Raw genomic sequence first — 25409 nt, 5'->3', positions numbered from 1 at the left:
GCAGGCCAATTAGAAACTCCAAACACAGCAGTTAGAGATGACAGAGGAGGAATGAAATCCTCAAAGCACTGAAGGTCAAAACTAACTTTAGGAATTCAGGTCACAGCCCTACCAGCCCTAATACATGCAAGTCCTTTGGGAGAAAGACTGGCCAATCTCATTAATTGCCTTTGTGAGGCTTTAGAACTTTGGAGATTATCTGAAAGAGATTTTTAAATCTCAAATTTGGCTGTGGAGCATACAGATACAAGTTGATTTTCCTATCTTTTAAATTTTATTTTAATTAATTAATTTTTGAGACAGGGTCTTTGGAGTGTAGTGGTGTGATCACGGCTCACTGCAGCCTCGACCTCCCAGGCTCAGGGGATCATCCTGCCATCCAAGTAGCTGGGATTTATAGGCGTGTGCCACGCCTGTCTAGTTTTTTTTAGTTTTTGTAAATTCTGGGCTGGTCTTGAACACCTGGGCTCAAGCAATCCTCTTGCCTTGACCTCCCAAAGTGTTGGGATTATAAGCATGACCTCTGTACCCAGGCCTTTAATTTTTTTTAGAGACAGGGTCTGAGGGCATGATCATAGCTTACTATGACCTTGAACCTTTGGGCTCAAGTGATCCTTCTGCCTCAGCCCCTTGGGTAGCTGAAACTATGTATGCATGTGACCACCACATCTGGCTAATTAAACAATTATTATTATTATTATTATTATTGCAGAAACAAGTTCTCATTGTGTTGTTCAGGCTAGTGTTGAATTCCTGGCCTCAAGTGATCCTCCTGCCTTAGCCTCCCAAAATGTTGGAATTACATGTGTGAGCCACCGTGCCTGGCCTTCCTACCTTTATAAGTTTAAAGGATTACTTGAATAAGAAGAACATTAAAACCACAAAATCACATGAGTCCCTGAATCAAATCAATGTAACTTTTAGATTATAATTTGGACATGGCTGTCTCTGTGTTTTTTCATAGTAACAATAATAGCCACACACATATTTTACAGCTAATTTTAAGTGAGAAATAAACATTAATAAAGCCTGTATGTGTCTAGCATATCACAGAGTCCAAGAATCTTCTCGTAATAGCTTATTTCATCTTATAATTTATGAGGCATATAAAGTTTTATCCTCATTATGCCAAAGAAACTGAGTCTCAGAACGACTGAGCTGCCTTCTGTAGTAACACAGACAGCAATTGGTTAAGTGCTAACTTCAACTTGGGTTGCCTAATTCTGAGTTGGTGCTCCTTTCATCATACCAGATGATTTCAATAATGAGTTAAAATGTGTATTTCATATATATAAAAGTGTAGGAAAATGTTCCTGGACTCGTATATGATTTTGAGAAGAAGCAGGTTTATATCTTTTTACCTGTGTACACCTAGGCAGGCCACCTGAGCAGTCTGTGTCTCAATTTCTCACTGGAAATGAGTGTAATGATAACACTTGATTTAAGTATCCCAGAGTTACAGGGAAAAGAAGCTTAAGAATGAGCCTTATGGCCAGGTGCGGTGGCTCAGTGGGAGGCCAAGGCAGGTGGATCACTTGAGGTCAGGAGTTCGAGACCAGCCTGGCCAACATGGGGAAATCCCGTTTCTACTAAAAATACAAAAGTCAGCTGGGCATGGTGGTGGGCGCCTGTAGTCCCAGCTACTCCAGAGCCTGAGGCAGGAGAATTGCTTGAACCTGGGAGGTGGAGGTTGCAGTGAGCCGAGATTGCACCACTGCACTCCAGCCTGGGTGATAGAGTGAGACTCTGCCTCAAAAAAAAAAAAAAAAAAAAGCCTTATTACTTCAATAATTATTATATAAATACCAGGTATCTATATTACTATGTATTTTCATCCATTAACTCTTTGAAAGAGCCATGTTCTAGTTTCATTTAAACTTGCTCTGATGATGCAGTAACTCAGATTGGTTTGGCAGATATATGGGGAAAGTTGCTAAAATTCATAATTTCTCATCCTTGGTAATGTGTGTCTCCGGGGCCCAAAAGCTCAGTGGGTTGAAGTGAGAGCTATAAGGAGGCTGAAGTATTTTGCTCTCTTCTTTGAATGGCTGACTATCAGACATTCTGATAGCCACAGGCGGCATCACGTTCCCCAAGCTGCCATCTTAAGAGTGTCTCCTTCATAACTAGTAGGGCCAGGTGAGTTTCTTTTTCTGCATTAGAACAGATATCAAAAATTTAATCTTGCTTTTAAGAGACAGCATTGTGTAGTGGTTAAGAGAGCAGGATCTGGAACCTGGATATAAACCCTGATCTACTCAAGTTATTTAACTTGCTTTGCCTCTCTTTCCTTATCTGTAAAGCGGGCATGACAGTAGTAGGTTATTTTTCTATTTGTACTATAGGCTGGGTGCAGTGCCTCATGCCTATCTATAATCCCAGCACTTTGGGAGGCCAAGGCAGGCAGGACTAAAGCCCAAGAGTTCAAGACCAGCTAGGGCAATGTGGCAAAAACCCACCTCTAAAAAAAATACAAAAATTATCTGGGTGTGGTGGTGCATGCCTATAGTGTCAGCTACTTGGAAGGCTTGAGGTGGGAGGATCGTTTGAGCCCAGGAAGTCCAGGCTACAGTGAGCCGTGATTGTGCCACTGCACTTCAGCCAGGGTGACAGAGTGAGACCCTGTCCTGGGGGGGGAAAAAAAAAAGTTACCATAAACTTAGAAGCTTAAAACACTGATTATCTCATAGTTGTGTAGGTGAGGACTCAAGGACGAACTCAAGGGTTGGCATGAATGTGTTCCTTTCTGGAAGCTCTGGGGATGACTGCCCCAAGATCATTCAGGTTGTTGACCAAATATAGTTCCTTGTGGCTGTAGAACGGAGGTCTCTGGTTTCCCTGCTGGCTGTCTGCTGGGAGTCTCTCCAGCTCCTTAAGGCTGCGTTAATTCCTTGCCATGTTGCTGCTTTCACATTCAAATTAGAAATGATGTCTCAAGTCCTTCTCACATTTTGAATCTCTTACTTCCCCTTTTGCTGCCTCTCTTCTGACTCCAGCTGGAGAGTTATCTGCTTAAGGGCTCTTGTGATTCGACTGGGCCTAGCTGGAGACTCCAGGATCCTCTCTGTATCTTAAGATTTATACCCTAATCATATCTGCAAAGTCCCATTTGCCATGTAACATAACATATTCATGAATCCAAAGATTAGAACATGAACATCTTCTTGGGGAAGTGAAAGAAGGAGAGTCCTGTTGCCTACCACAAATAGCACCTGCTTCACTGAGTAACTGTAAGAGTTAAATGATTTTGTTTTTAAGGATAAATATATGTAAACACTTGGGTTTTAAAATCTACTTCATGTGTTTCAGTCTGTTATAGTCATTATTCCATTATTCTTTTGGATATTCATATTATCCCATCTTTAATCAGTGGAAATCCATTTGAGTTTCCTCTTGTCGTGCTTTACCATGATTCCAGTAGGCTTTTCTGGCAGGAAAAGATGCCCTAGGCTCCTGCTCCAAAACTGCAATTATCCATTTCTATGCAGAATCCTGACTTCTTTCCATGGTAAGTGGTATGTAAAGACCACAGTCTGGGCACTGTGGGTAGAATTCCTCTAAAAATGACTTTGTAGTGCTACTTTATGTTTGGATGGATGATAACCCCATCCTCCTAGGCATTTCATTATTCCCACTCCTTATGGGCCTCTGTTTCTACCTGGATACTCTCTATGCCTCCCCTGCTCATAACAGCCAATGCTCCTTGTGATTCCTCAACTCTTTTCCAACCAGACACAGTACCGATTCCTTCAACCTTTTCATCCCCCTGTGCCAGACACCCTTCAGACATCCTCACTCATCTCTGGGCTTCTAAGACATTAACACGAGGAACACTTCTGTAATGTTTAGTACTGGTAGTTCCCCTTTCTCCCACAGACTCTTCCTTTAAAAAAAAAAAAAATTCTCAAAGAGAGTTAATTTCCCGTTTGCTGTCCAGGGCTTTGGTTGGACAAACAGTCCTTCCTTTTTTTTTTTTTTTTTTTTGAGACGGAGTCTCGCTCTGTCGCCCAGGCTGGAGTGCAGTGGCGCGATCTCAGCTCACTGCAAGCTCCACCGCCTCCCGGGTTCACGCCATTCTCCTGCCTCAGCCTCCCTAGAAGCTGGGACTACAGGCGCCCGCCACCACGCCCGGCTAATTTTTTTTGTATTTTTAGTAGAGATGGGGTTTCACCGTGTTCGCCAGGATGGTCTTGATCTCCTGACCTCGTGATCCGCCTGCCTCGGCCTCCCAAAGTGCTGGGATTACAGGCGTGAGCCACCGCGCCCGGCCCCAAACAGTCCTCCTTAACCCAGAACAATAGTGCTTTGAAACACTATGGATAACAGGCAAGCCCAGTGACAGAGCTGGGGAGCCTTCAGAGGACAATGATTCCCCCAGGTATGTGCATATGTTTCCCAGGGAGTGCTGGGGGCTGCATGTTGAAATTTTCAACTAGAGTTACTGGCTGAAAAAAAAAGTGTTAAGGAGTTAGTTTATCTTAACCATTTTTAGATCACATACCCATTTGAACATCTGATGAAAATTATGGACTTTCTCTCTAGAAAAACATATACACATGCCAAAATTTACTAACAAGTTCATGGGCTTCAAGGACCTTTTAGGAACGCAAACTGTTTTGTAGGGTTCAAGTTGTTTGTATAACTAGGTCCTGATTTGCACGGGTTTGTTAGAGATAGCAGGATTTGAAGTGGGGCAGGGGTCTGGATAAGAAGGCATCAGGGTGCTGGTTTAAAATCACTCCAGTGAACATTAGTCATTCTTCGGTTCAGGAAATTGCTAATTCCGGTGCCAGTTCATGCACTATCTGCTATCATTCCACAACATTAGTAGTGTAGAGAATGAATAAGCTTTTAAAACTTGGGATAGTTCTCGGGACACAGCGAGCACTAAAAAATGCCAGTTGATTTTAGGCAAAGAGAAGACTATTACAGAGCCACCAAAGGCAGCCATCCTGGCATGGCACATGAGGAACTGGGAAAAGCCCACTAAGATACCTTTGGCCTGGTGTGGCCACAGAGCCCTTGACAAGTTCTACCTCATGTGCACTGAGGGTGCCTTAAGGCACTGTCTTGCACTTTCCACCCCAGAACAAGTCAGAAAGTATCCAGAATAGCCCTCACTAAAGGACGGGGATGCAGCCACTGGATCTTCCATTTCATCTGAGGCACTTCATCTGAGGTAAATCCCATGTGTGCCTCAGAGAAACTAACAGGTGATGGGAATAATAACAGTAGCAGCAGTAGCTACTATTAACTGAATTCTTACTACATTTAGACCTCATGCTGATACTCTGCATGCATAAACTCATGTAATCCTCATAGCAACTCCCATGTTGTAGGTATTGGCACCTCCAAACAAGAAGACCAGGGTGCAGAGAAGTTAGGTGACTTGCTTGAGGTGACTCATCTGTTTTGTGGCAGAGTGGAGATTGGGATGCAAAATTACCTGCTACAAAGCCCATGTTGCCAAATACTAACATTGTATTACAAAAAGCATAATAATATCCCCTACAAAATAAAGAACTAGTTTATGCAGAGGCCCTTGTCCATCTTGCTAGGAGGTTTTTGTCAATGTTGGGATGCTGTATTCTTACGTTTAGTTCACTGGAATCTTTTCAGCCTAAAACCCACAGGACCTTCTTATGTTTTGTGCTCACACTAAGGAATCTCAGTAAAGAAAAGGATGTTTATCATTAGATATTGTAGCTCTGAGGCACAAGAATCCTGTGAGAGTTGGGAGAATAGGACAAAACTGAAGGTGAAGGAAGGGTTTTCATGTGGACACAGAATCACTGAGGATCTGATTTATTTGACATTTGTGAAGCCAAGTTCAACATGTTGTTTATGGATGACTTGAAGCCCTGTCATATCATGTTTTATTATTCCAAATGAACAAAGCAGAGAAAAGTTCCCGCAGGAAAACTGAACAGGTGTTTTGGGGCTACAGGACATTTATTTAGTTATATGGTGAAGGTTATCTGTTTGATGGTAGAATCATTAAGTTGCCCAGGGTCATGCATGGGAACATGCTTTCATGGTTTCTAAAAGAAATCCGGAATGCCTTTCCCAAAACATCCTTTTGTAAAAGTGTTCTTGACATGGAGGGTGCTGACTAATTCAGAGAAGCACTCCTACCACCACCGCCGGGAAAGCTGTGGTAAATACGAGAGAGGCCTGGATTGGCAGGGGCTGGTGAGGTGGTCAGGCCCTAAGATAGCTCAGTAGACAGAGTAATGACTTCCTGATGGTAATACCAATGACATACAGGTATGTACTTTGGAAACTCTTAGTTCCCACTTCGTACAAAGGTCATGACTCTGGAGACACAGAGTGACTTGAATGCTTTTGACAAGAAAATCTCTTGGCATCCTTTATTAACTTCCTTATCTTGGCCTTACCAAAAGGTGCCTCAAAGTTCACCTAATTCTCTAACTCCTTCTAGACAGCCCTGGAGATAAGCCTAACTGTATACAAGTCAGAAACAAAATAAACAAAAACAGGACTCAAACGGTGTGTACGCTCAAAGTTTCGTAATACATGTTTCCATATTAACTTGAAAAAAATGAGCGCATGTCAGTCACCTGGATTTAAAACTCTGAATCACTGTGACCTTAGTACTTAGCATCTAGAACTGCTCCTAGCCCATGGTAAGAACTCTAAAGATATTTGTGGAACAAATGCTGTTAAATGATTTCTCATCTGGTTCTAATAAAATTCTAAAGTAAAAGTATCATTGATAATTTTTGTTGTTGTTAACATGAATTAGTTTTGTGCTTTGGAGATCCAGCATATCTGCTGCGTAGACTCTGCTGAATATGTATCTACTATTCATTCACTTGTTCTAAAAATATTCAATTTTTAAAATATCCATAATGGTATTCTGGGCACACTGAATACCATTTAATTCAACTGGTATGAAACTCTGGAGAAAAGTCTGGAAATGAATATGGTTTCAGGCTTTATTTATATTTTACTCAAATATGTCTTATGTTTTTAAGTGGCACTAAAAAGTCAAGGTTGAATATGCTAAGACAAGGCTAATTTTTAAAACTTCAATTCCCATTTAAAATGGATTAACACTTAAGACAGCAATACAGCAGGTGGGTTGTTTTGTATTAGTCTTTGGGGGCGTGCTTTTGGACTGTGTGGTTCTCATAACACCCCAGCCATGGGTTCTTTCCATGTGTCTATATTTTAGCCTTGAAAATACCCTGGAACAGCATTGTTTTCGATAGGGTGACTATATAATTTATCATCCCAAATGGGGCAATTTTGAGAGTTAATGGGGTCCTTGACCCTGGCTGCATGTCAGAATCACATAGGATTTCTGTGGCTGTATTTATTGAATTTCATATTTTAGAAAACTAATTTTGGTTTATTGTTACATTCTACATTCTTTGCATTTCATTTTGCTGATCAATGAACAATATATTACTTTCATATAACAACTATGAATAGTCAGTTAAGGGAAGGAGAATAATTATGCCAATGCCACAGACATAAATGGGACTCTTTAAGGCAAACAGGGTCATATGATCATCCTAGTTACTGGGAAAGGATGCAGGTTGGAGGATCAGAAATTGTTTCACACTGGCTGCTGTATTATGTGCAAGTCACTTCTCCTCTCTAAGATTTTAGTTTATTCAAATGAAAAGTAAAGGAGTTATACTAAAATGAACCCTATTGTTTTCTTCAAATTCTACCATTCTTTGATTATAAACAGATTCAAAGGAAAGAGTTTCATTATATTTTTCAAATAGTCTCAAACTAAGAGGCAGCTGGCTAGGCAAACACATGAAATATTCATCCTCTCTTCTTTTTAAAACAACATAGTTGTAAATGCTTACATCATATTTAAGATGAATCAACGCTTGCTTCAGGGTTGGCAAAAATTTCATCTTCACTACCTGAAGCATTGTGTTCAGAAAGATTCTAAGGACACATCTGGGCTCAGCAGAAAAATGGGCCTTGATGAATTAGTGATGCCTTCTGGGGTTAGAGGAACCTCAGAGCTCAGCAGGGACTAAGAGAGGGGTTTCAGCATATGCATATGTGCCAGCTCTCTGCCATAACTGGCCTAAGTCTCTGGTGCTAAAAAATAAGACAACAAAATCTTCTCTTATTTAGTACAAGTCTGCCTCATATTGATATGTAACACTGTGCTAGTCTCAGAAAGATGTACTGAGCCACATGAGAAGTCCAAAGATTTTCTTTTCCTCCTGCTCTCAATGCCCTTTCACATGTGCTCAGGTTGCAAAGTATGAGGAGTGGTCCTTGACCCTGGCTGCATATCATAATCACATAGGATTTCTGTGGTTGGGGTCCAGCCACTGGTGTTTTTAACCTCTCACCACAACCAAGGGGTTCTACTATATAAACAGCAAGGATAAAGAGGCTAGAATGGCAGAAGAGAATCAGGACACCTAGATCCCAGTCCTTTTTCTTTACTAAGGCTGCATGACCTTGGATACACTACTTAGCTTATCTAAGTCTATAAATGAATTTGGACTCTTAGGTATTCTTTAGCTATAACTTTCTGTGACTAAAAAAAAAAAAAAAAAAATGAAGAGGTAAAGAATAACATGGTGTGTTAACTCAAGTAAAATAGATGTCCTCCTCTTTGTAAATTCAAGGAAAGTTGACTTTATTGTCAAACAGAAAAATCTACAGTAGATGATCAGGAAACAAACACGCATCACTTTTCCATGCATGATCAATCACAACTTCTTGAAAGCGGCAGCTAAGTCCTATGATATCATCTACAGAATCCCTTTTCTTAATTGTTCTTGAAAATGGTTTTTGTAAACACTAGAAAACCATGGACATAATTTACTACTTCCATTACATTTTTTTTTTCATTGCTTGCACCCCTGACTTTGGCAGCTATTTCAGCATTCCTGCTATTCAGTAATTTAACATCTCACCTGAGTGACAGCAACATTTGTCCCATCAGTGACTTCCACACTCATATTATAGATGGACCTCTGCTCTGCGTCCAAAGGTTTTGCGATGACAATTGTCCCAACACCCTTCTCTGCGTCAAAAGCGCTGTCAAAATTCCCCCCTGATGATTTCACAGAAACATGAAATTAGCAAATCTGAGAACTTGTTACATGTATTATATCATATATCTTTAAAGAGAGCTCTTATACAGAAATATTTTTTTGATAGGCATCCCTATGGCTCAATTTTGTACATCTTAAATGGGACCTCTTTATTTCTAACTTGATTCATAGTTCAAAACACAGCCTCTACAATGCATAACAAATGTCACAAAAAAGGAATGTATTGCAAAGAAAAACCTCAGCAGTAAATGTTAAAGTAGTGAAGCATAAACTGACCCCATTAAATATTTAGAAACCTAAAGGCCCTTCAACCTCTTGTGGCTTCACCATTAGAAATTTGTAGATCTTTTTGTTTTTTCCAAAGTAGATTAAATTCTAAGTAAATAAATAGTCCAATTATTATTAATAGAATGAGTACACATTTAAAATCTATTCCAGGATTGATGGTAAACATTTGGCTGCTAGAATTCAGATTCCCTTAATTAAATGTCAGAAATAAAATTATGAATTCTAAACAGTAAAGAAAAAAAAGCAAAAAAAATTTCATATTAAAAATTCTATATCTGTGAGCTGGGATATTTATAGAAATACTTTTGTTGCCATCTTGGTAGTGTAAATTATTTTTCTCCTAAAAAGGCAGAAAGCCTAGGGAGAGTCACAAAATAAAATTGGGAAAGAAGTAGAAGAAAACATTGGCTTATATGACACCAAATTACAAAACAATTCACATGAAAGTTTAGAAAACTTTACTTTCCCCTCAACCCCCTGGCCACATGTAACTCACAGTCTGTGAGTGATGTGCTTAAGACAATATTGCCGTTGTTGAAATCACTGCTGATGTTTCCACCTCTGGCAACCAAAGTGTGGTTTATGATCTTCCCAAAATGAAAGATTTTTTTTGAGGGGGAGAAAAATAATGGTATGAATGTTGGAATAATTTTAATTAAGCATGAGTGTATGTTCACAAGCTCTGCTTCTTTTGGCCTGAAATTTCATGGTGTTGATTTTGTTCTCAGACAGTAATTTTATTTAACTACAGCATATGTGGCAATGTATTTATTGAATTTCATATTTTAGAAAACTAACTTTGGTTTATTTTTACATTCCACATTCTTTGCATTTCATTTTGCTGATCAATGAACAGTACAATGTATTACTTTTATATAACAATTATGAATAGTGAGTTAAGGGAAGGAGAATTTTACCTGAATTACTAGAATCTGATGTACAATGACATGAAATAAATAATATGGTTTACTTAAAAAAAAACCTGGCCATATATATATTTCAAATACTTATTACTTGCTGCTGTCATATACACTTAAGATTATTTAATTGCAAGAGAGAATATAATTGCCCTTGACATTTAATTAAAGTTATGGAGAGATGAGAGTATCAGAGAATTGCTCGGAGATTATATACTTTTTAAAAAACTTCATCTAAAAAGAGACTCATTTTCCAATTAATATCTTTAATTGATTTGATGAGGAGCACTAAATATTAACTCCAAAAAAATTGTTTGAAGCTAGGATAAGGAGAGAAGGGGGAGTCTAGGCTGAAAAGGGGAGCAAGCCTTAGGTCATTACCATTTCTTATTCAAAGGGAATGTTTCATGTTGATAACAACATGAAACAAAATGGAAGTCTGATTTGAGTGTCGTGAAAAACCATCTTCATGAACAAGAGAAAAAAACAACAACAACATGATCATTTGCTATTAAGCGGTACATTCTGAGAAAAAACTTGCCATGGAAACTTTCAAAGAAAGGTCATAAAATTGCCTCATAAGTCCTGTATGGAAGGAAAGATGAGAATGCAACTTCTCAGGTTGTTTCTAGTGGGTATTAAATCCCATTTTAAATTCCATTTAGAATGTTTTCTTTACCAAAATGTTAACTTTCTTAAATCTTAGGGTCATGATATTATTTGGAGGTGGGGAAAGGAGTCATCCTCTAATGTTGATTATTTTTAAATGTGAAAATGTGTGAGTCAAGTCAAAATAAAGATTATGCAAATTATAAAACTTTAGTTTGCTCCAGTTTAAAGATGATTAAAAATACATTTTAGAGAACCAGCAAGCATAGTTTGAGTTTGAGTTACTGTTTAAATGGGGCAGTCCAATTTGCTCTGTTTCACTGACTTTGACTCACATTTTCCCCAGGGACCTGTACGAAAATACATAATCATCTCATGCACTTAGTGGCATAACATTTACATATGGCATATAGAGTGTGTGCTTTTTCTTAGTCGTTTTTCATATCAAATAACATTTTTGGCTAATTTTATGGGGTTTTTTTTTTTTTTTTACAGTTTTCTCTCTTTCTGTGTGTGTTCATATATGTATTTGTGTGTGTATGTGTATGTGTGTATCTCCCTCAAATTCTTTAGAACAGAAACCTCCAAAGGGACAGGGGAGATAGACCATTAGAAGAGCAGAGCCAAGAGCACTTGAGGGAGAGCCTACAAACTATGTTTCTCAGTTTACCAATATAGTTAGCAGCCTCGGACACTCATTTCCAGGACATTTGTTCCTAGTTAAACTAAGATTTAATGTACAACAAAATCTTCCATGAGTTTTAAAATGAATTTCTGACAAGGGACACAGAATCTAGACCAGCAGTTTACCATCAACCCTCACACAATTTAATAACCTACCACTTAAGCATCCCATTTCATAAACGACTCCATATCTCTCCCCCAGGTCTCATTTTTCAGGCTCCCTTTTAGCCTGAAAGTGATTTTATTTTCATAGGAAACCATATCCAAATCGTCCAGAGTGAGAATATCAAATGCAAGGAGTCCATTTTTGCTAGCAGCATTCCACTTAAACAAGGTGTGCTTCCTCAGAGCCAGTAACAGAACATGCAAAGCCAGAGTGTGTTTGGTGCAGCAGCGTTAGGCTCAACAAAACGTGGGGAGGAGGGAGGACACCGCAGAGCTGGTCTGAGTTTCAACAAAGTGGGAAATTAGAAAAGTCACAGCCTGAGCATTGCTGCAGGGGTGTGCGGCAGAGATGGTTAAAAGCAAGGTTGTGAACAGCCCACATAACAGATAATTCACATTAGGGACATATCTCTTTGACCATTTTTGGTCAAGACAGGTGTAATAGAGTAAACAAAGAGCAGATGAAGCACACTGGATTTCTATTGGATTCTAAAGTTAAACATCCCAAGTAGGAATGTCCTAAAAGGCTTTAAAGATGGGACATAAGTGGAAATATTTTGAGCCAGCAGCTACTGCTTAAATGTGCTGGGCATTGGAGCTGGGCCATGATTCACTCTAGTTTTTCTTTAAAGAAGGGTACGAAGCACCTCTGTCCCTCCATAAAGACACCCAATGGTGAGAATCACACAGCTTCCCCTTTAGAGAAGCTTCCAGGTACCTCCCCTAGCATATGATTCTATTCCACTCCATGCCTAATTGTAAAAATACCAGCCCACATCTAGTTGTCACCAAGGGGGAGGTGTTATGTGAGCAGCTTCCAGAACACGGAGCTGCCGACTCTCAATGAATTCAGGGAGTTGTGCACAAGCTGTTGATTCAGGTTCAGCATGTACACTGAAATTAAGAAAAAATGCTAAACACCAGTTATGGTTTGATCTTGAAAATGCTAAACACTAATTACCATTTTCCCCTAATTTTCTGCCTTGAAATGAAAGCAAGCACAGTACCTGGCTGAAAAGGATATTTACTTGGAAGACAGGGGACACCAGGCGAAGGTCAGGAAAAAGTGGTCGGAAAGAAAATCCCTTCTAGAATCGAGTTTAAAATTCATTTTCTTAAAACCGTTAATAGTATATAAAGTGTTTCTAGGCTTCTCCTTATTTTTCTGAAGTTTCTTCAGATGTGCTCCTATGGACCAGACTGTTGCTATGGAAAAATGAGAGGCTTATTTGGGATCAAATTAAGGAAAAGGGGCAGAATAGGGGAAATGAAGTGTTTGATATCAGTTGAATAACTTGGAGCAAGGGTCACCCTGATGCAGGAGCAGTTGTAATAGAAATAACGCATGAACATGGTTTCTCTCCATATCACTGGGTAAGAGTCTTTTGTTAGAGAAATACAGCCACCTGATTAGGGAAGACCCAGAGGTTTCCAAGCTCTAGCTGAAGAACAAGGCTCTACTAGTGCTACCAGAGACTTCAACTGGCCTACTTGATTCATCTCTAAATGGCGATGGCTCCGCTGGGGACAAGGTTCAATAAAGACAGGCAAAAGCTTATGACACAGCAGCAGCCTGGAGCCCAAAGTTTGAAGGAACCTATGACAAATGAAGGGTAAAAGCAGCCTTCCTGCAACACAGAAAGACATTTCAACTTGAGTTGGAACTACGTGCTATCACTCACCAACGGAGAATCATTTTCAAAGAGCAGCCTTACGGTAGGTGAGATAAAGAAAGATATTTTAGGTGCTTACGATTTACAAAGAAAACTATTTTTGTAGCCTAAGTCAGGTGAAAAGCTAAAAAATGGGTGACAGCACCCCCCACCCATCTGCAGGTAAAGAGGAACTGTCTGAGGTACGTAAAAAAGGTGGCCTTCTCTGTTCCAATATTTGCCAACAGAATAAAGATACAGGGACTGAACTGTGAACCAGATTGCATGCACATTAGAGAGTCTGTAAATCAAGGAGCTGTGGAGTTGAAATCATAGTCCCCTGAGAAGTGTGAAGATATGTGATAAAGCCACAAAGGATTATGGGTTATTTGTGTTCCCTTCAGTTTCTTTCCCTTTTAACACAGAGAAGGAACATGCTGTGCGTTGGGCTGTTTAAACGCAGAACAGCTGAACTTTATTATGTTTCCTTTTAATTACAGCTTTCTTAACTCAGTTACAAGTAGGGCTTCTGTTTCTGGAAGCTGAAAAGTCTCACTGCATAACATTGTAAGCAGTGGTCTCCTTGGAGGCACAAGAAAGTGTGTGACAGATCTTCGATGCAAGGGTCCAGGCTTGGTAACAAAACCTTGCTCGCTACCCCATTTTTGTGAATTCATATCATGGTGGGAGGCAAAGACATGCAGTTAAGCAAGATTTGGGTTGATTTGGAAATGCAGAAATGAGGCGACTTTACTCTCAGGGGAAAAGCATGCTGAAACACGATTTCTGCTCACTTAATGAGAATTTATTAGTCATAGCATTTGTAAGCTGTAAGTGCCATGCCAAGATGATGTCTTCTCTGTAACTCAGTGTCTCTTTAGGTGTCTGCATGCACTAGGTCTAAAATGGAACCAAATCCTCACTCCCTTGGAAGAGTCATAGAGTATTTACCTTTGCAAGGCCCATACTTATACCTGAGACCTCATTTCAGATCCATGCTGACATTACATACCTAGTGCCTATTCCAGGCATTCACTGCTATGTTTCTTAAGCATTGAGGCACAATGTTCCCTCTTTCCCCTGTATGTTAGCTTGGCCAGAAAAGATGCTTAGGTAAGGAGGAAGGGAACAAAGAGATGAGAGTTTCCACGGCCGAAGATAAATAAGCAAGAAATCTTGAAAGCGAGAATAAAACATCTGAATATGATAAAGGAAACAATAGGTATTTAGAGAGGGGGAAAGATGTTGTCAGCAGATTGAGAAAAAATGACTCTGATGGATTAGAAAGATTTTCAAAAGGCGGATTTGGTGGAACGTGGACCGTATCGATACTGAAGCAACCAGCACCTGGGAAAAGGATTTTACTTCTGCGCTGAAATAAAGATTTGGTGTTTCAAGATGTTGTTGGCTGGATGTGGAGATGGAAATAAAATCATGTTCTGTTTGGGCATCTGGCCCAGTAAGTTCAATTTGGAAAAGAAGCTTGGCTAGATGTTACCCAATTTACAGTGAAATCTCTGTGATGGAAGCATCCAGACCAGAGGGACAACCCTGTAGGTCCTCATTCAGAAACTTACAAGTGCCCTGAAACTGAAGGGAATCTCTAGGAAGAGCGTAGCATTTAGAAATACACCAATGAAGAAACATGAAAACTGATGCCATGTTCTTGATGATGGACCCTGGGTCTATATTTAAGGTAGCTTAAAGGGACTCCTTCCAGGGAGGGCTCTCATCTGTAAACTGCCTCTCTCTTCTTGGACCAGTGATGTTTCTATTTTGTCAAAGGTGCATAGGTTGCCATGGCCGGTAGCACAGTGGAAGGTCACACTGACTCTGAGTAGGTTCCAGGAGGCATCAGTAGGGTTAGCATAGTGGCTGCCTGGGGTATCTCCATCACTCACCATAGTTTATTCCACTCCTCCTGGGTTGGTAGCAACAGAGATTGGCAGGAGGAAGGAATGAGGACACATGGGCCTTAACCATAGGGGTTAAGAGTAGAGACAGGATAAGCACAAATGAAAAAAATACAGCAACACTCACCATGCTGACATGAGAAACTTGCAAATCAGGTTACATGCAGTACTGCTAGGCATGCTTACCTACAGACAGTCACACACACACACATGCAGGAACGATGAAGAGTTGCAAACCTGACCTTGATAACTAGGGTCAAGCAGCTGGTGAGACTGACCATTACAGAAAGGCATGCCAGTAGGATTTCAAAAGTAGACTACAAGTGAGGGCATCCCGGGGCACATAGGTGGTAGGTGGGATGTACCACGGGTCAGCAGGTTGCGTGCACGGATCATGCCAGGGAGAGATGTGACACTGTCTGGCTGTAGAGGTGCTTGGAAACTGGAGTGTCCAAGGAGGAGGGAGAAAAATCAGTGGCTGATGAGAAAGGGTAACTCATCTCATCTCAGGACAGCACACTAGACATTCTGTTGCCTATTTGGTTTCTGCTGCACTCTCCTTTAGGTTATTTAAAAGAAATCACTTTTTTTTCTTTTACTGTTTTTTAATTTATTTATTTTTTTTTTGTTTTGTTTTTTGTTTTTTGTTTTTTTTTGAGACAGTCTTGCCCTGTTGCCCAGGCTGCTGGAGTACAGTGATGCAATCTCAGCTCACTGCAACCTCCGCCTCCCGGGTTAAAGCAATTCTCCTGCCTCAGCCTCCTTAGTAGCTGGGATTACAGGCACCCGCTATCACGTCCAGCTAAGTTTTGTATTTTTAGTAGAGACGGGGTTTTGCCATGTTGGACAGGCTGGTCTTGAACTCCTGACCTCAAGTGATCCGCCCACCTCAGCCTCCCAAAGTGCTGAAATTACAGGAGTGAGCCACTGTGCCTGGCTAGAAATCACTATTGCACATGTCTCTGGAAACCTGGCACTAGTGGCACTGTTAGAACTGAATTGCACTTTCTGTGACTCTGACTGGGGGTGGAAGTGAAGAAATCATTAAAGGTGACTGTACAGACAACCAGACCATGACTACGTGCAACCCTTTGTTGTGCCAAGAAAGAAGAAACTGCATCAGATAATATCTTATGAGCTAAAAGTTACTGAGAAGATAAAGAAGTGGAGACCCCTTTCACGGATCAGAAGAAGTTTCATTTCAAATATGTTGAGTAGGAATGAAGAGAGAAGTGAAAGCTTGGTGTGAGGATGGCCGTGTACAGGATGGCATGATTAATACCAAGTAAGTAAAACGAAAACGTTCCACCGTCATTCCATCAAATGAGACATGTAGAAAACAGCTCTTTACTTTTTGGAAGTTCAGAGGACTCTCTACAGAGGTTTGATTGCGGGCCATGGGGCATTCTTTTTCTGTGCCTTGTTACAACCGTTGTGGAACTTTCTAAATGCTTATCCCAAGCACAGCAATGCCTAGGGGGAGAGGCATGTTCCTGCCCATCCTATCCAGGCAGTGACATAGGGAAGGAAACGATTTCCCCAGACCAACTCTCTCCTGGATCCCCTGCCTCCCACTGAGAAGCGTGGGAAGTCAGCTTTAGCTCAACGCAGTGTCGGATTGGGCGACACACACTCTCCCCTCTGTTTTAGCAACAGCCTGTTTTGTTTCCCGGTCCTCGGCACTCATTTCCTCTCCAGTGCCTCTCCCTGCTGGTTTGTCAAGGGCTACAGTGCTGTTTTGCCCTTTCCTTTTGCAGCCTGGCGTGCTTGCTTGCTTTCTTTCAAGGAATTTAAAGGTTGGCTCCCAGGGTCTATCCTGCATGCTTCCATCTGCTTCCTCTATTCAGCTTGCGGGGGAGGCTGACTGGCTATATATCTAGGTTCCATTTCCTGCCCTTCCTTTTGTGGACGACAGCCAGGGGACTCTCCTGATGGGGCTATTGGTGTATGAATGGGACTACCGCTGCAAAACAGAGGGACTGGAATATATTTTAATTTATTTTTCAATTGGAAAAGGCCCAGTTAAATAAACCAACCTACAAAAAGATAAAAACAAAACAACAAAAAGCCCACATACCTCAAAAGCAAAGAAACAAAAATCAAAACAAACCCCCCCAAAATCCAAACCCTATCAAACTCGAACAAAGGAAGTCATTGGATACGAGTAACGCAATAGCTGTTAGAGGCATATATGAAATCTGTGGGCTGCACTTCAGCCTGTCACAGGCAGTTATGAAAGATGTAATTCAATTTGCTTAAAAAAAAAAACCGTAAAAGGCAGATTGGATAGCTGTATTTTAGCAAATGTGTTTGCACTAAGGGTACCTTCTGTTGAACAGTTCTGCCCACAAGCTGTCTGTAGAATATAGAACATCTCTCGAGCATGCTTGCCACCTTGAAGCAGGGCAGTCGGGAGCAGAAAAAAAAAAGAACAGAATGCAGAAAAAAGGTGAAGAAAAAGAGAGAAATGAAGGACAGCAAGTCTAGTACCATCAATACATTTAGAAATGAGATTAGCCAAGTGTGACAATAGAATTTAAATGACACACAGAAAGACATTAAGATTGCAGTAAATAACGTACTATGGAAAATCCAGCCAGAGAGCACTTTCGGTTCAGCTTAGCTACAGAGTTGGAACGAAAGCACAGGTCGATTATTCATTTTACTGGCTCTTTTGCATTCCAGCACTATACATATTTTAATCTTGGCACTAATTGTTAGTTTTTTGCTTTCTTTCTTTTTTCTTTTTCTTTCTTTCTTTTTTTTTTTTTTTTTGCTAGTTGCTTCAGTCAATTATTACATTGCACGATACTGCTCTGTAAGACTCGAACTTACCAACTATGTCAAACCACAGAGGGGTGTTAGCTGGCTGCACAGACACCACCCCTACAATTTCAGTCACTCTATCACTTTCCATGACTGTGAAGTTATAAAACGGCTCATCGAAGGTCAGTGGTATAGGCGAAGGGGGTGGTTTCTTAATCCATTCAATGTGGAGGCGGGCCGTGGAGGATTTCTGTGGGCGCCCATTGTCCACTGCCTTTATCTACTCACACAGGGAGAGAACAGAAAGATGTCTCAGACCTCTGATTGTTGTAGAGTTTGGATCTGTCACTCATGTTGCTGGGCCAAGGGTCCATCTTCAACACAGTGTCAGAAAGGGGAAGAAAGGAGCAGAGTTCTGGGGAGAAAAGGCTTGGGAATGGAGGGGAACAACTCAGCCATGTGTAGACCTTGCACCACGTTTGCCAGCGGCTCTCTGGACCACCGTCAACGTTACAGATATGGACATCTTGAAAGACAAATGCTGCACTTACAGTTTGTGGTGATTTGTGGCCCTGAATAATAGTTACATGAATAGAAATAGCTAATTTGATTCCTGATAGCATGATCCTGAGCCTCACCTCTGGCGGTGATATGTGAAAGGGAAGAAAGTGCATTGTGAAACCTTATATATGTGTGAATGATATGTGCAGAATTGTGTGTGTATGTGTGTGTGCGTAGTTGTGTTTTGCAGTGTGTGGTTGTGTTTCTCAGCTCCTTCCTTCTGCTCTTTGTGATTGATAGCAGCACAGGATCCCAGGAGCAAGATAGAGTGGGCTGGGAAAGGGAGCAGCCTGGAGCTAGCTGCCTTGAGGCCCTTCAGTTTTGCCATCTGCAGAAAGGTAACAGAGAACTCTCTCGATAGCACAGTCCCTGGAAGCAGCGTGGAAGGGAGGACAGGGCTAATGACTCTCCTCTGTGGTCATAATTAGCTGATATAAGGGCTGAGGAAGCAAGTCTCCCCACCCAGCTGGGAAGGGTGAAGAGTCCAGATGAACTCTGGACTCAAATGGGAGGGTCAAAAGCTCCAAGAAGCAAAGGCCAAAACAAAACAGAAATAAAAATAAATTTTTAAAAGGACTTTCAAGTATTGCATTTAAAAAATAACATTTATAGGAACATAACTGATAGCTACAGCCTTTCCAAACAGTGACAATGCATAGCACCCTCATGCTATGTGTTCATGAATGATTGCTTTGCCCTAGAATATCCCTGTGGGGTGAGAAAACTTGAGGATACATGTCTTAAGTCAGGTTCCCCCAGGAGCTAAGACAGGTATTTGAGTACAAATGGTTTTTTTGGGAGAAGTGCTCTCAGGTGAAAGGAAATAGAGATCAGGGTGGGCAGGGTGGGAGTTAAATCAGGGTGTGGTCCTGGCTGACCGGAGGGATCCCATGGGGAGCTCTGAACCATTAATTGCACCACAGTTGAATCCAACTTGAGGCAGGGGGATTGGACTTTTGTATCTGGGTGTCAGTCAGTCAATGGCTGTGGGCTGCTAGACTGGAGGCTGGGAATGTAGACTTTCTTTCACCAAGAATCATCCAAGGATGACTCTCTGGAGAAGAGGGCAGCTGTGAGCCATTGACAGCCAATACTTGCAGCAGTTGAGGGACAGATAAACCAGTCTGAGAATGGGAGCTGGGCAGGACACCAACAGTATCCACTTGAATCTATCCAGTCCTCAAAGATTCCCAAACTGCAAGTCTCACACACCTGCAATGGCACATAGCACATCAGAGCTCCTAACAGTAGAAACAGAGCTGGTGTTTTACTGTAGTTTTTTTCTCTGCCCACTGTTCTGGCCACATAACTGAGCACAGCAAGGAACCCACATCTAGACCACAGGAAAGAAAGGATAAATCAAGAGACTCAGGCCATCATTTAAAATAATAAAGGACAGACCTAGCAGAGAAAGATAAAGACAAAGAGAAGAGTGGTGGATGGTGCTGACTTTTTTTTTTTTTTTTTTGAGACAGAGTTTTGCTCTGTCACCCAGGCTGGAGTGCAGTGATGTGATCTCGGCTCACTGCAACCTCTGCCTTTTGGGTTCAAGTGATTCTCCTGCCTCAGCCTCCTGAGCAGCTGGGATTACAGGCATGCACCACCATGCCCAGCTAATTTTTTTTTTATTTTTGGTAGAGATGGGGTTTTACCATGTTGGCCAGGCTGGTCTGAAACTCCTGACCTCAAGTGATCTGCCTGCCTCGGCCTCCCACAGTGCTGGGATTATAGGCATGAACCACTGTGCCCAGCCGGTGTCAACTTTTGGTAGTTGTTGGGACCCTGGACCACGCTCATTGCTTGTAAGGATACCAGCTGCCTTTCTGGAATAGGCACTACCTGGCTAAAGTGGTTGGGGTCGGGGGAGCACACTGGCAATGTAGATACAGGAGCTTTAAGTTTCCACATGAGATGGTTCTCATGCTTGTTTTTACTTTTCTAATTTAATAAAAAATTCAGTCACTTTATACGTGAGTTTTCCCAGTTTTGATGGAATAAACATCATTGTGATTTGTGTCTCACAATTTACACAGCTATATCCATGCTCTATCTCATTGTTGATAATTTCAAGGTTGTTTTCTATGGGAAGTCACGGGGACATGGTGAGAGATATGTTCAGTGATGGGTAGGATGTGTTGCCCTGCTGTTCCCCTACCTTTAGTTTACATCTATGTTCAGCACTTTGAGGATGATTTAGGGCTGCAGAAAGAGTGGTTGAGTATGTGGTGAAACAGGCTGTGGCCTGGGAATGGGGGAAAATGCTGACAGGACACAACCAAAGGAAATTGTCTGGTCATTTAAGAATATCAGTGAAACAGGCAAGAGTTCTCACCTGCACTTGCCTCCCAGAAAGAACCCTTCCACAGATGTGTGGTTTCACTTTTTACTCTAAAGATTTATTGCTCAAAGGAGTATACTCGAATAAGAACATAACCACTTCCCCCCATCCGCCGTGCTGCTGGAGTTTGGAAGGTCTTACCGTTAGGATGTCATAACTCCCTGCTGTAAACTGCTTTCTAGAAGAAACCATCCCAGTTTTAGGGTCAATAAAGAACTTTCCGTCGTCATTCCCATCCACAATACTGTAGGAGATTTCTGCGTTGGGGCCCTCATCTCTATCAAATGCAAAAGCCCTGTAAATGGGTTCTCCTCTCTTCTTTCGGTCACGTTCCGGCAGCTTGATCTGGTAGACCTTCTCTGGGAACTGGGGCTTGTTGTCATTTTCATCTAGAACCTGAACCACCACCCAGATGGTTGACTGTTTTGGAGAGGGACCACCATCCGTCACAGTCACCTGAAAAAGAGAGTATGATGTGATCAGAAAGGAGAAAAATTATTCTTGCTATTACACGTTAACCATGGGTGTTTCTTTTAATGCATGAACAATGCTATACTATCCAAATTCTTCTAGTATTCATTTTCTTCTCTCTTTTTTCATCTTTCTAGAGACTGAATTGTGTTCCCCTTAAAATTCACATGTTGATGCTCTAACCACCCATGTGTGGTTATTAAGGTTAAATGTGATCATAAGGATGTCCTGATCTGACAGAACTAATGTCCCTATAAAAGAGGAAGAAACCCTAGAGATCCTATCTCTCCCTGCCATGTGAGCACACAGAAGAAGGTAGCTGTCTGCAAGCCAGGAAGAGAGCCCTCACCACAAAATGAGCCCTGCTGGAATGTTGACCTTGGACTTTCCAGTCTTCATGCTGTAGTCTGAATGTTTGTGACCCCTCAAAATTTATATGTTAAAACCCAATTTCCAATGCAATAGTATTAGGAGGTGGGGCCTTTAGGTGGCGATTAGATCCCAAACCCTCATGAATGGGATTAGTGCCCTTCGAAAGAGGCTGAGAAGGCTTGCTTGTCTCTTCCACCATATGAGGACATGGCCAGAAGGCGCCATCTAGGAGGAACAAGCTATCACTAGACACTGAATCTGCTAGTGCCTTGATTTTAGACTTCCCAGCTTCCAGAATTGTGAACAATACATTTCTGTTCTTTAAGTCATCCAGCCTATGGTATTTTGTTACAGCAACCAGAGCAGGCTAAGACACATCTCCACATGATTTGATTTTTACATTGTCATTGAACAAAAGGAAAACTGTGATATATGTTCCACTGTTTGATGTCTGATTTTAAGTACATTACGATGTCTTTAACAATCACAAAATACTTTTCTGTTTCTCTCTGGAAAATGCGAGGGGGATGTACACCCCTTCCCATGTCACTATGATGCTGTTCTTATGTGTGCCTGTGAAAATTGAGACAGAAAAGAGTAATAAAGAGCACATACATAAATAATTTTCATGGAAGATATAAAAAGACTTTACATCCTAGTGTGAATAATTTTCTTATTAGTCATAGTGATAATCAGTATGATATTAATACCTAACATGTGGATGGTGTGACACAGTTTATAACACACTCCTTCATGCATTATCTCATTCACTTTCCAAAACATCTTCTTCAGTAAGTGAAGCAGGTTTATTTATTCCCATTTCACAGATGAGAAAACAGAGGCTCAAAACAAACCATTGTTAATAAGTGGTAAAGCTAGGTATTAAACTTTTGGAAATTCTTAATGTTCTGTTTAACAAAAAAAGTGGAAGAACCCATATTTAATCTTTAAATCATTAGCTTGAATGAAACAGATTATTACTTCCATATATGTATTTGGAAGCTGGAAAGAACATAATGATGCACTCAGCATCAATAGGAGAAAAACAACAGTAAATCAAAGCAGCTGGTCTGCTATTTTTTCACCTAATAAAACAATCTGACAGATACAACTGAAACAAAGGCCAAAAATGTGAGAAAACACATTAAAGGCTTTTTGCAAAATGGAATTGCAATCTAGTTTAGTTTCTCTTACAAACTGCCTAAGAGGATAGCTTTAATAGACTTAAGATAAATTTTCATATGAGTTTTTGCTTTCTTTGAAAAATCAATCAAGTTTCCTTCCAAGGTTATTTTCTCAATTGCTTTGTTGTGTTTCACAAAAGAACCACATCGGGACCAAAATATGCCAAGGTTGGATGCTGACTCTTGAGCTAATTCCTTGACATGCCAGTTCTGAAGAGGCACATTCTGCTGCTGCTCGTGAATGCAAATGTTACACTCCCAGGTGACCTGTGTTGACCAAACACATTGATTTCTTGGCTGCTCAACTACTCTGCCTCTCTTTTCTGCTTGAGCAGCCTGTCCAAATTCAGACAACTCTCAATGTCTTCATTGTGCACAAAATCACCTCCTTGTCAATTAATGCCCTGCAATGGGCTCTGAGACAGTGTTCTGGAGCTGCTTCAGGGCCAGGTGGCTGCCAGGGAAAGGAGCCCCTCTTGGCAGCAGTTTGCTGCTCACTAGAGGATGCTGCTGCTATAAAATGCTTCTCTTTGAAGCAGACCTGGATTTACAAACCCAAGTCCTTGAGGTGTCTACCTACAGGCGGGAAGTGTGGTAGCTGCACAGCTCTTGAAGAGTCTCTCAAGAGTGCTATGCGTAGTGGGTCACTTGTCACCATGTTACCGCAACCACCCAGCTCCCTCAGGCCATGAGGGCATCCTTCAGGTCCTCTTTTCTTTGGAGAGCTGTCCCTATCCTTTCTCTGGAGCTTGCCTACTCACCCTTTAAGTCCAGCTGAAATGTCACTTCCTTGAGGCTGCCTTCTCTGACCCCACGGACCAAGTGTCAGCTTTCCCGCCCTCATTCTGTACTGTTAAATCACCCTATGCTTTTCTTTTGTAGCACTTACCATTGTGGAAATTAATTAAATACATGATTCTCCACTTAAGTGGATAAACTGCATAAGGGCAAAGACAGACTGTGCTTGTTTTCTCACTGTGCTCACCCCTGTGTCAAGCCACAGAACATGCTCCATTCATGTTTATTTAATAAATGAGGCTCTAATACAGGTCCTACTCGAGCAGTCTCTTTACCCAAAGCAGTCTCACCTTGCAAAACCTTCTGAGATGGTTCAAGGCCCTTTACAACATAGCTCCAAACTGCTTTTCCTGACTTTTTGCCAATTATTCCTCCATCTCCTTACCCATGGTTTCATCTACTACCTACATGCTGTTAATTCTCCAATGTGTATCTCTTGTGCCTAAGCCTGTTTCCTGATCACCAAACCAACATAGTCAACTATTTACTAGTAATCTACTTTCTGGATCCTAGCACCCCAAAAGTCACAAACTGAAATCAATACCCTCAATCCTCCTCCTTTTCCTATGTCCATTGTCTCAATAAATGGCACCCCAATCTACTCATGCACTGGTGCACACCAGAATCCTGGGCATTCCTCTGTCTAACTATCTATATCCAACTGAACTTGGGGACCAACAGGTATATCACACACACCCCTCGCCCCATGCCAATCTCTTCTGCCACACTGCCCTATTACAGGCCCCCCTTGCATCTTGCTTGGATGGCCACAGTAGCCTTCTGGCCTCCCTGCCTTCGGCCTTTGCCTTTGTTGTAGAGTGATAAATCTGGTCATGTCACTAACTTGCGTAATACTCTTCAGGGGCTCCTTGAGGACAAAGATCTGGCTGGATTCTTTCTGCATCCGGCCGACCTTTATGATCAGCCTGTACTGTCTGCCCCTTTCCCACCTCTATGCTCAGTTCCATGGTGAGCTTAGGAGGTCCTGAGCATGCCATGCTCTTATAGCTGTATTCCTTTGCACTGCCATTTGTCTTCATGGAATGCCCTCTCCTAGGAATATACTTGACTCATTCTAGAAGCCTCAATCCAAACATTCCTGTGAAGCCATTCCCTGCCTCCTGCAGACCTATGTAGGTGCCCTTAGTATGTTTCTATACCACTATGTGCATAGTTCTAGGACACTAATTATCCTGCATTTTAAGTGTCCATTAGCTTGTTGGTCTCCATTCAATCCTTCTAGACTGAGCAATTTGAGATCAAGAGAACTGTCTCTTATTCATTGTTATGTTCTGGCACCTGGTACAGCTCTGAGTGACAAATAAATATTCTATGAAATCAAGAATTCATTTACCTACAACTCTTCCCTATGACAATAAGTGAAAAGAACATTCAGACACTGAGGGCCTCTGTATGAAAATGAACATATAATCTCCTAAGTGCTTCTAGTGCTATGATTCTACTTATGGGGGTCAGCTAGAGGCGGACAGTTTTAACCATGCACTCTGAGGTTTATACCTACTTTACATAACTGAGAACACTACCAATCTAAAGATTATTAAGATTTTGCAAGCCAGGCACGGTGGCTCACGCCTGTAATCCCAGCACTTTGGGAGCTGAGGCGGG

The 25409-nt window shown here is 41.4% G+C and overlaps 1 protein-coding gene across 1 annotated transcript in view; it reads right to left on the bottom strand.

The window, feature by feature from the left end:
* The window catches only part of FAT3 (FAT atypical cadherin 3), a 566847-nt gene that overhangs the window by 117231 nt on the left and 424207 nt on the right, over window positions 1-25409 (bottom strand). The window contains exons 4-6 of the mRNA XM_011995004.1: window positions 21100-21414; window positions 18129-18339; window positions 8925-9064 (exon numbers count right to left, since the gene is read on the bottom strand). Coding sequence (XP_011850394.1) covers window positions 8925-9064; window positions 18129-18339; window positions 21100-21414 — 666 coding nt within the window. The remainder of the gene's footprint in view (window positions 1-8924; window positions 9065-18128; window positions 18340-21099; window positions 21415-25409) is intronic.

The sequence above is a fragment of the Mandrillus leucophaeus genome, unplaced genomic scaffold (assembly GCF_000951045.1).
Source record: "Mandrillus leucophaeus isolate KB7577 unplaced genomic scaffold, Mleu.le_1.0 Scaffold465, whole genome shotgun sequence".
Lineage (NCBI taxonomy): Eukaryota > Metazoa > Chordata > Mammalia > Primates > Cercopithecidae > Mandrillus > Mandrillus leucophaeus.
Note: the sequence above shows the minus strand (reverse complement) of the source record. Positions and strands in the feature narration are given on the sequence as shown.